This window comes from Osmia bicornis, chromosome 5 (assembly GCF_907164935.1).
Source record: "Osmia bicornis bicornis chromosome 5, iOsmBic2.1, whole genome shotgun sequence".
In the NCBI taxonomy this organism is placed as follows: Eukaryota; Metazoa; Arthropoda; class Insecta; order Hymenoptera; family Megachilidae; genus Osmia; species Osmia bicornis.
In genome coordinates, this window is record NC_060220.1 from 5455104 (window position 1) to 5467624 (window position 12521).

Below are 12521 nucleotides of genomic sequence, written 5' to 3' on the forward strand. Positions count from 1 at the left end.
TTTATTGAGGGGTTTATATTACCAGCATAATAAATTTAAAAAAAAAATGGTGTAACAACCAATAAATTATGTAAATTTAATCGGATAATTCATATAGTAATTATTCATCGATAGTCAATAGTGATTAAATTTTAGAAATGCCATGGTGTGCGCGCGTTCGGTGAATGATAGGTATTCGGCCATCTTCGTCGCCGCTCGGTTACGTTCGGTCTCAGCTATACCGCCCGGTTCCGTCAGTCTCGCGCATAACATCAAGGGGAGAAGGTGTGTTATTTCGTTTCACCGTTTCGCCTTCGATGCGGGAAAAAATCGATTGTATTTTTATTTTTATAAACAACAGTCGATAAAACGATCGATTATTGCGTTATTGAAAAGTCGGACAGACTGTCGGGTAACAAGGAAGTAGTGTGTCAAGACGATTTGTCAGTGATAAACAGTTGGTGCGGAGTCCTTCGTGATCGATTCCTGTGTGCATATTGTCAAGGTGTTTTCCACTGTTCTCTCGTCAGGATATTATGCTACCGATCGTGTGTGCGGCAAGATCGTTTTGATTCGAGGGGCACTCGACTACAGATCACCGGTAAAATGTTACCACAGACCCCTGACATCATTCCTACAACTTTGAATCAGGTAAGTGACACAATTTGTACGACTCATTATTTTACTCTCGCGTTGTGACCTTCAACTAGAAAGTTCGCTTCTTTCGATACGGTCAGCGATTTAACCACGGTATGACAGCAAAAAGCGGACAGTTCCGTTTGTGTCACACGCGAGCGTTTTGTTTATGCTCTCCACGAATTTCTTACCAGTTATGTGCTCTGACGAATTGGAGCTTCTTTATCTTTTCGTAACCGAAACTCGTTTAGTCAGCAAAAAAAATTTTCGACCGTCTTGACGTGACTCGCCAAGTCTTTTAACCGAGGCTTTCGCGTGGTTGTGCATGAACACCGTGAAAGCGACGTGACCGTTCGATTTTAATGATTCGCTAAAGTGTTCAGAGCGGTAATCGTCGGATACCGATTGCGAGATTTCACGTTTGCATAACCTTGTATTTTATGTGAAATCCGAACGTGATAATTGTAGTACTAGGATTGTTTGAAATATACGATTTGCTTAGGAACACTTGAGACAAAACCGCTGAAATTCATTAGCATTACCGATGCTCATTATAACAGTACTATAGGGGTGTCGAAGCAGCGCGCCACTCCTGTCAAGATGGCGTGGAAAAGACAAATATTTGCGGTCCGTAGTTGTCGATTCAAGAACATCGTCTTGTGGGAACAGAAAGTTCTTTGTGTCGCATCACACTGTGTCAATATCACACACTCGTATTCTTCTCAATTTCATAATCATTAACGATAATTAGCGTCGAATGACAGGTTGGGTTATTGATAATGTTAACCGGGTCAATTAATCAAATTCTATTGGATGATTTTGAATATACAAGCCCGCCAAATTGTTTGCATATTCTGATATGACGTCAGTAGGTATCCAGCTTCTAATTGATAAATTATACATTTTATATTCAATAAAATATGCTTAGCATTTAATTTATTACAATTACATAGTCACAATTTAGGTGAAGGTTAAGGTTAAGTAAGAATAAGGTTAGTAGAGCGCTTGAAATTATAACGCAATCAAAATGAAAAAATATTTAAGTTATTGTTTTATGAGAAACGAAAAACATTAATTATGAAATTCATGACTTTATGTTTATTGAGGTGTACAAATTAATTCGGTGAATTTCTTTTTTAATAAAAAATTTATTTTTAAAAAATTATAATACCTTTAATTATTCACATTCATGGAAGCACGGGAAAATATTTAAATTCAAAATTATAATTAAGAAACTATAATATTAAAGGCACTGAATTAATTTATATACTTAATATTATCAATATAATCAATACGCTTGATCTTAAGATATATTTCTCATCTCTTTAATAATTTTCTTCTCTACAAAAAAATACCATGTAATGTTTATTGTGTTATGATCGTTAATCATCTCTGTACTCAATTACTGGATAGCTTCAATCAGTCTTGAAACTATTGATTTCATTCTTATTATTTTACAATATATTGCATCAGTTACGTTATATTATCTCCCATCATTCTTTGTCTGGCGCCTATTCTGTAAGATAATTGATTACACTCGACTATGTTAACAGGAATAGACGTAAACATATTTCAGTCATAACGTAATCATCTGTATTAGTGATTCCATCAACAGTATTACCTGCAATAAACGTTTATCTCTCCGTAATTTCCTTTCCTTACAAAAACACGATTGTAGTCGGCAATCACAGTGGTTTACAATCATCTGCTTAACCCTTTCGCTGCTACGGGAGACTATAGTTGTAAAACGCAAAGCAGACAAAAATAACATCTCATTGTCTGTGATTTTGCTGTAACAAATGATAAGAAAAAGATTATGTTCTTAATTTAATTAACCTAAATACACATATTAAAGTAAGAATTATAATTTGTTTGAAGACGACCTACAGCTTCAGTGACGTACACGGTTCTTTCCTCAATGTTGTTTACTCTCTTCTTTCATTTTTCATCTTCTTAGAATCTTATTCAAAACCATCTCCATATTCAGGTATTTCATATTCATACCTGGAAGTAGATTCATACTTCGTCGTATTCATTCTTCTAATTAGCATAGTCATTGCTAATTACGTTCATTTTTAAATGTCTAAATGTGAAACTACCTCGTCATTTTCTTGATAAAAATCTACCATGTTCGGTACCATAACATCGTTTCCAAAAATTACGCAGAAGCTATTCATTTTCGTGGCGTCATCCCGGTATTTTCGTTGACTCAACGAACGTCTACTTCACTTAGACGTACCAGGTCCATTCATTCGCGGATTTCGTCGAACTTCCGAAATTACTTGGTTCCGATTTACCGTTCTCGGAAGGTGCGTGACGTACTTGGTTAGAGAATTCTTAAGGCGCGTCTTATCGATTGTTTCGAAAGCCTACGGCAAACGGGACACACGCTCTGTGTCCATAAACAGTTTGTTTTCAAAATAAAGGAACGGTTTACCCTCTAGCCGATTTAATCCTTAATATATCAAGTATTAATTCGTGGAAGTGTAACACCATCGAATACATCGTTCTCATAAATTGAAAACGCTTATGAAAGTAAAATATTTAGTTCTATCGGCCGGTCACTGAAAAGCGTTGCAATCGTAAACTGCATACATCGCACAAAGGCAATTTGCATAACTGATAAGCACTTACACAGGAAAATGAATTGGATTAATACCGTAATCGTAGCGCATTTATGTAAAGCTACATGTGAAATTCATGCAATTCTTAGAGCTTGCTATAAATTCACATAAATCATCGATTTAAAGTTGGAAAGTATCGAACCACTTAGAAGTTTGTCCTAGTTTCGAAGAATTGGCTGAAAGTTACAATCCCAGCTGGTTTTCATTTGATTTGAAGATGTTTCTCCGTTTAATCTTAGTCAGATGTATTCGTCATAACTTTGTTGGAAGTAGGTTGGAAGTTTTCTTGAAATGCAAATATAATGTCCATAAGAATGCATCTTATGAACTTCAAGCTTGTATGTTCTTGATTGAGTCATTTCAGAAAGATCTTGCCTTTCCAACATCGTTGTACTATTATAATACATTTCTTTTATCTCGGATCACTTTCAAGATCTTCTTTTTATTAGTTAAAATTCCGATCAATTGTTAATTAATCTTGTAAAAGAGCCAACTGGTAGCATCATAGAAATGGTAAGATGATACTTAAGTGGAATAATGGCCTTAGGAAATCGTCTTTTCAAATATTGGATAATCATAGTTATCTGTTCATTTTAAATGAAATTGGTTTGATATGTGTGATTGTAGTAATAAGTAGATAGTATCTTCCTCTGTAAAACTGAAAAGACTTATTAAAGAATTCTATGGAGAAGGTAATTCCACGGTATTGGAGCAAAACGTGGGTGGATTTCTAATCTAACGTGACATTGACCAGGGTAGAAAGGACTCAGTAGGTTGGGGTAGCTGGAAAAGCCTGGAATCGATCGGTCTCGGGGCAAGCAACCCGTACATACCACCACCGTAGACGTCTTTCAAACGCACCCTTGGTTCTCCATTTTTTTATTCCCTATAGTGCTTTATATTTTCCGAGAAATGCACAGACAAACGTTTACTCATCGATCAATAAATTCTACAGAAAAAACATCAAAGAAATGAGGCATGTTGCAATTTATATTCACTTCTATCTTAAACGTGTATCTTGCAAAATTCGCAAAAGCAAGGATCTTTTTTCAATTTACTAATGAATATTTTTCTTTTAATTAATCAACTTTTATTATATCGTCGCTAGACACAATAGCAATTAAGGAATGAAAGAAGAACCGTGCTCTAAGAGCGATCATTTTGGAGTTCACGATTAATTGATCATGGAGTAGTACCGAAAGCTAGGGTACAATTAAAATCAAGGAGTTCTCGGCGTAGATACGATTTAAGCCAGTTTTATTTATTGCCGGCATGCATTACCGTGTCACGACGATAAGAGAACAAAGGTAACGTTACTATCGTGCGTGCACCTTGAACAGAAGAGAAGCTTGTTGCGCCATTGTTAGCGAGATATATTTACAGGGTGTCCAATGCAAATGGGCCAAGTTCTAATGGGTGTAGTTCTAAAATGGCGTGAAATAGAATAAAGTGCCATTAAAGAAAATTAAGTGATATCGAATGGAGTATCATTTACCACACGTGTCGCTTCCGGAAGTGGAGGCGTTTCAAAGATATCTCAGGGAGAGACGGGAAGAGATTGCCGGTCTCTCCCTAAGGTTACATCCCAATATATCCCAGTCGCACGGGACACCCTGTGCAGCATTGCGATTGTTCTCGCGAACGTTTCGCCGTTTAGTTAGCAACAAGTAGTCGGACAGCCTTGCTTCGTTGCGATTATACGTGAGCGTGCACGACAATAGAAGGTTCGTGAAAGTGAGCGAGCACGAAATCGATTTTCCCCACGAAATTAGCGAACTTTCAGCCCCGTTCATCCGACTTTTCTGCCACGATTTCTTCGGAAAGGTCTCAGTCGACTTCTTTTCTCCAGCATCCCCTTGCAAAGTTAGGAAACGCACTCGCGCGGAACTTATATTTTTGCCAGGGTTCGCGGACCGCGAAACGCAGGGAGAAGTTTTAATAAAATTCTTTTTCAAGATTCTTCCTCTCCAACAGAAAGCTCCTTCTATTCGAAGGTATTCGAAGGAACCGCGTTTTTCCAAACTTTCGACAACCTAAAGGCTCCATTTATGCTTCCATGCCCATTCGTTAAGTGTTAACAGGTCATTTATATGTTCTATTTAATATTTCACTTTCACTGGAAAACTAATATTATCAGTTTGAAAAAATGCAACTTTGTGTTTCCAGAAACTGATACGTTAGTGGTAGGTGTTAGCACGCAAGAGAGAGTTTAGAAAGTATGTTTGATTTACGATTGATCTATATTAGTCTATCGATATACGCAGGCTGAAATTAATTTCTCGTTTATATCGGGCAAATTTATAATACGGGCCAACAGGAAATTCGAGATCCTTGTGAATTAAAGCAATTCTGCGGGTGCCCACTCGAAATTGAAATAAAAGTAGCACGTGTCTCGATTAAAACATGCTCGAATTTTAACAAAGGATTTTCATTCAAATTGAAATACCTTTGGAATGTATGTATGTACGTCAATGCGATACAAAGAGTGTAATTTTATCTGTACTGCATAACTGAAATTATTCGAGGTCTCATGCTTGAGTACAGGTTTATACTCCGAAACGTAATACGAGCAATGATACTCTAAAGACGATTGATTGAACAGGTAACTCTATACTTCAGCAGGTAGTAACACTCTGTCCCAACAGATCATACGATCCTCTTCTTTGAAAGCGTAATCGTAATTGATTGGTCTCGAATAACATGATCATTCGAATGCCTACGCTCTGAAAGAAGTAGTGGGTTTCTGAAGAAAATTCTGTTTTCTTTTATTAGCATGCTGTAAAAGAATAATGTTGCAATAGAAATTCTGCAATAGGATGAAATGTTATCAAACGTTTGTCGCTTCAATTGATTTCGGCATCTAGAAAGACAAATGCTATCAAGAAGAATAGAACGTAAAGTTTAGCCTGATTGCCTCGTGACGAGTCGTTTTATTTATTGACACTTAACCCCTGCGACAATTTCCTGCGTGCTTCTCAACGTTACGATCTATACTTATACAAGCGTGTACCGTCTTCTTGATGCGAGCATTGGCGTAGCTTGCGGGTCGTAAATTTCGCGAAACCGTCAAAGTTTGTCCATTAATTTTCCAGCTGAAACATTAACATGATTTTAGTGTCAGCTGCTCGTAATACAGAAATATTTTATTCTGTCATTCTTCTGCAGTAATAACATTTATTTTAACCCTTTCACTGTTAAGAGTAATATCCAAAGAGCGTACTAATTCATCATATGTACTTCTACAAGTGGGAATTATAAGTTACGGTCACGTTAAGAAGACACGTGTATCGATAAACTTAAATTATGAGCCATAATCACGAATCAATTCGTACGTGTGAAGAGTGGCAAAATATTTTTCGTTTCGGTGCCGAAGGAATTGCTTATCGGCTGCGTCCACGTACGACCGTGCTCAGAATATTACACCTGTAATAAGAGGAAACCAGGCGAATTATCGGAATCGTGAAGCGTACGTGACTTTGTTCGGCTCTCATTCATGATCATGATTACACGTAAAATTCCGCGGTACCACTTTTATTCTTTCCTTGTGTCCACACTGCTGTCCGTTCGTGCATCATTCATTCATTCACCCACACACGGCATTACGCTTGATGAATGACAAAGGGCAATGGTGATTACAATGATGATATACGAGGAGTAATAGGCAACGTGTAACTTTTTCGAATTCCTTGTTGATTACAGTAATATCCATTTTTTAACCACGTGCAATCTATGTTTGATTGATTTTGTGAGCAAAAAATTATTTTGCCATTGACGTGGATCTCATTCTATTTTAGAATTTGAATGATTTCGGAATTATATATAATGCAAAATTAAATAATCATTGCATTGTACAAATTCATTTCCTGTATTATGAAAGGAATGTTAGAAAGCAATTTCGAGTGGAAGTGAGTAACGACAGATGAGATTCTTAGAAAATAGATATCGTGTTTATGACTTTTGAAATGAGTAACAAAGTACGAGGTTCTTCGAAAGATAATGAGATATCACAATTATCTTCTCTTTTTTTTATTTTTTCTTTAGTTTTATATTTCCTCTATCTTGTTATGATTATACGGTTAACTTACGTTTATAGTATATTGAGCTCTTTTAATTACATATAATTTATAACTCTACATTTAATTAAAAGAATAATGTTTTCGATGAAAATATTAAATGTAATATCTTCTTTTTTCTCTTATATTTTATTTATTTATTTATGTCTATAACTTCTTAATAATTCAAGATAATATGAATGATTCAAATTTTTCGATTAATTAATTAACGTCAACACAATCTTTTTGATCATAATTCTGAAGCACCCTATAGATACGAGGTACGAGGAATAAAATGTAGCTGAAAGGGTCAAGGAGAAAGTAAACAGCTATATTTTATCAGACACACCCTGTACAAACGAAACACCGACAAGAAAGTCGTATCGTAAAGTTGTGCAATGAAAGGAAGATGGCTCGAACTATTAAGTCGTGGACATAAAATATTGAAAAATAATGTGTATTACGTTGGCTCAGCCACTAAAGCAGGAAAACGATATTTCTTCCTTCGTAGAAGGATATCAGGGCAAGGTATAAAAGATGTGGCAAACGGAAAGAGGTCTATAGGTGCATCTATCAATTTTATTGCACCATTATCGATAAGAACCCCTTGTTCACTTGTATCCGGTGGAAACTTTAAGCCGTGTCACATGAAACGCGTGAAACGAACGATTAGCAGTATTGAAAGATACATTATCTGTCATCGTTGAAGGATATATTGATAGTGATCGTTGTTGACGGACATGAGTTTTACAACGTAGATAGAAATTGTTATTTTATAGTCATTTTATAGATTTATCGCTTCTTAGAAACTGTTCAGGCGTGACTGTGTGTGCCCCTTTTCATAAGTGATTCTGTACAAAGAATGGCAAAACGAATTAACTCTCATTCAGAAGAGAAAATTGAAAATGAGTAAGAAAATGGTAAATTAAATTCAATTTTTGACCCTTTTCTATAGGATATTTTTGCTTTCTTTGACACTTCTTTGTGTCGTTTCTCAGCAACCTTTATTTTCTGGTCGACTTATTTATTGGTCAATCTACTTTTTTCTTCCGGGCCAATTATTATATCTATCGTTTTACAAGTCTCGAGCATAGGGTAATAACCTTTATTGACCCTCCAAGGGACAACCACTAAACAGTATCGGGAATGGTTGGTATAGGGTCAATTTCGACCCAAGAATTTCAGACACTAATCCAAGAAAATCGACGCGAATCCGTAAAGAAAATCATCCATGTATCTCCGTCCTGTTCTTGGTTGACAAAAGGAGGTTGTTTCCTTTGTGGGAGGATCCTGCGACAGAGTCTCTTTAAAGCGAGGCCACTGACCTGTCCATTGTACCATCCCTGCCACCCTCATATAAAATATTTGGACAGAACTTCCGGCCCACGATACGCTGTTGCCAGAACGATCTTTCGATCTCGACATGCTTTCTTGCCCTCCTTGATCCCAACTCCTGTATCTTCTCCGAAAGTTTCTCGGGGTTGAGAAAAGTTTCTTTGCTCTCTCGATAGTCGTCAATCGTCATGGAACAAGCTCGATTTCAAAGTTTCAATTGAGAAACGAGAACGTGTATGTACTTTGTGCAACACGTTTCGGAAAAGCAGCCGTATAGTCGTGAACGTTCCTGATAACAAAACCTGGCTTATTGTCGAGGATATTGACGTACATAAGATTATTCTCCGTGGGAAGATTTTGGAAGAGAAGCATCCGATAGCTTTGGCTCCGTTGCCAAGAACTGTTGAAACGCCATGAAAATTCAGGAAGATTTGGAGATTTGTTGTTGAAGAAATATTTCTTGTCTGAGAAAAATTGTAGGCGACGTAGCAGTTGAGGTATTACAGTCAATGTAGCACAATTTTCGTGGTGTAGGAACGAAAGATGGAGGATATCGTAATTTAGAAGATCGAGGACATAGGATAGGATGTAATCCCTGGCGATGTTCCCACGGTCTTCAAGATTCCTTGTGCACGCGAGCATTTCTGTGTACCTTTGGCTGACACGCTACGATTTCAAGGTGTTCAGGACTTGTCAGAGAATACAGGGTGCGTCAGCGATCCTTAAAAAGGATCTCGAAGGACGACGATACCAGACCTACACCATCACAAAACAACAAATACTTTATCTACCTATACACGGCGAAATCAAATTCTCCGATTTTTATGATCCTTTTCTCACATTATGCAAATTTCACTCGAAAATTCTCTCTGGTTAAAGGTACAAAAATTGGAATTCTGATAAAATATTCAACCATTCGAATGATGTTTCGATAAAAGCTGACAGCTGTCGGCGCAGGCAGTGGTACAATTGGATTATTTGATGAGCTGCGTTGACACGAAGAAAAAAGTTATTTTATATCGTGAATACTGTTTGCAAGCTGATAAGAAATCGCGATTTCGTCGTATGAAATTTTTACGCAATCAAAATTAATACCCAACATTAGCAAAATATCTAAAATAAATTAAGATAACGATGTACCATTTAAGCGATTAGCGAATCTCTGTGTATCGGAGTTTGCTCAATGAAACGTTCACTCAGTTCCGATGAAACGAACGGTCGTTTCACCCATTTAAGATCCGCTAGATGCAATCTGGTTCGCACGGTCAGGCTCGAAAAGTAGGGGATTTCATTTCGAAGCTGATGCACCCTGCGTATATGGAGCAGGTGCACCTTTACTTGCCGTAGGCGGTCCTACTTTTTCATTCCTCTTCGCTTTGCTACCTCGATGCTCTGCCATCGTCTTATCTCTCCTCTTCTTTCGTTTACTCTTACCTCTCCTCGTGAATCCTTCGCCGACATACGCCGCGAATTAGTGGCGCATATAAATAGAACGTTTACACGCAATGTCGTGAAGTTTCACGATTATTATACACGGGTGTTGTTGCATCGGGTAACCCAGATGGGTTGTGCTTTTTCTGCTATCTTTAATTTATCGGAGGGAATAATTGAATTTCAAGATGCTGTTACTGATACGAAGTACTGGTCCTTCTTTCAACGAGGTGTGTATAATTTTCAATATTTGAATCCAGGTATACTAAAGTTCGATTAAATGGTCACAGACTTCAAATTTTGTTGAGTCTTTTATCCGGACAGGTAGATGTTTTAGGAATTGCCGGAGCTTCTCTTTTTTACACTCACTCTGGGCACTGAGAACGGTGTGAACTTTGGTGCAACAAAAATGCATCTCATGTTTTTAGCGGCATTGCATCCTGTTGGTACTGGTAGATAAAACCGTACCGGAATCGCATTTATTTTTCGATTCTATACCAACAGCAACAGCGCATTACTCTTGTGGACTATGTTAGGGTGAAATAAATTATGGACGTTCGTATACGTAAGTCATATCTCTATCTTAGCCGCGGGTAGTCCTTTCTGTTGTTCTTAGGTCGATGATCCAGACTTTGAAAAACCGATCCAATTTTTTTTCCAAGCTTGACACGTTTATACTGCGTGATTCAACAAACGTCCTCCGCCGGATGCAGATTTCTCCCGCATACACTTTGTTTTTCTCCTACTGTAGATTCTTGCTAATAAAAGGCGGTAAAAAACGAGGGAAACGGCTGGAAATATTAAAATGAAATATTACAAGAATAATTTTCATTTGCAAATGTTAGACGCGGTTTCAAAAATCAATAATTCTCATTCAACTAATTGAGTTCGTAGAAAAGAGGTCTCTGATAAACGCTTTCAATAATACCGTGTTTTCGATGGTGAGATAAACCGTCGAGTTCCATGATCACTAGCTTTCCAGGGACTTCAAAGGACACTCTCGACCATGAACTTTGAAACGAGTTAAAACCAGTTTATCGGCCGAAGGATGAAAACGATCAGAAAGTTCGCCTTCCCAAAAAAGTCACAGGAGAGGCACATATGGAAGGTTCGGTCGAACTTTAATGAGAGCAGCCTCTTTGTAGCCTCAACAGAGTCGAATTCTTTTTGTTTTCCTTTCTTTTTTCTTTTCTACAAACGATCACCCGGTTTCACGTAGTGGCTCTATCTCACAGAGACATTTCAATTTCTCGTCCCTTTAGGTTGCCCCGCAATTCGATACGCTGTGCTGTCCAAGCAGGTCAGGCAACTAGCCAGGATCTCTTTTTGCCTCCTTTTTATCCACTTGCTGGAGTATTTGACCGAAAATGTGACGAGAAAATTTGTCTCCTTTTCTTGTATGTTTCTCTGAACCTTTTTTTATCATTTTTATGTCGGTATAAAATGAAAGAATCAAAATATGTGTATCTGAAAAGAAAAGCATTGATCATTCAGGATTTTATTTTAGAATAATTTATCAGTTAGTAATATTAGTTAATTTGCGAATTATCAGTTGTAATTTGTAGACTTTTGCTGCATAAATATCTTTATAACGTAACAATGTTAAATTCTTGCAAAAAGGGTCAATGATCTATCATTTTTTTTACCTCGGTTTCTTTTTTTATAATGTACATAGCAAAGTCAACGATAAAGCTGTTACAATAGATTTGATACTGTCGCGGGATACGCACATCGACGATAAGATTAGATAATCGGAAAAAAAACATTTATTCAGCCTCGAATCGATACTACGAAAGGTTTATAAGCTTGATATAGATACGAACAGGGATCTCAAGTGTGTTCGATATCAGTCTGACGTGGAACCGTCTCCGTTTGATGTAACGTGTATTTTTAATAAGAGTAAGCAAATTTCTTTCAACGATAAGCGATTCGAAGTACTGTTATCGATCTTATTCCTATCCTTTTACCATTTCGAGTACCGTTGAAAGATTATAAGAACCAAAATGTGCGACCATCAAAGTATTAAAATTCAATTATGAAAGTGTTAATTAGAGCTGATCCTAAACCGCAATTATACCTCCCCGTCTTCAACCGCGAGGGTAAGGGAGGTCAATCGTTGGAGTTTCAGTACCAGACTCTGTAACTATTTAACCCCGCAGCGTGTCCGCGCATAGCTCCCCGTATCCTCATGTATTTTTTTCTCTCACTGCCTCTGTGCCCCATGTTTTCGTTCTTTTGATGTTTACCACCGTCCCGCTCCGACAACCGTCACCCCTTTTCGGCGCGCGTACACAGTGTAAAGAACAAACAGACAGACAGGGGTAGACGAGAGGGACGATAATGCGGTGTATCCACAAAAGTTATCCGCACGTGGAAAAGTCGGGTCGAGGGAAAAACGATGCTACCGTGAAGAAGGTCTGTGACGGTGACGCACAGGGCCGTGATAAACTGGCTTCCTCGACAG

General features: G+C 37.6%; 1 protein-coding gene across 1 annotated transcript in view; it reads left to right on the plus strand.

The window, feature by feature from the left end:
• Nucleotides 1-248: 248 nt before the first annotated feature.
• The window catches only part of LOC114877926 (breast cancer anti-estrogen resistance protein 1), a 48031-nt gene continuing 35758 nt past the window's right edge, over nucleotides 249-12521 (plus strand). The window contains exon 1 of the mRNA XM_029191099.2: nucleotides 249-630. Within this exon, the coding sequence (XP_029046932.1) occupies nucleotides 586-630 (45 nt within the window). The 5' untranslated portion in view covers nucleotides 249-585. The remainder of the gene's footprint in view (nucleotides 631-12521) is intronic.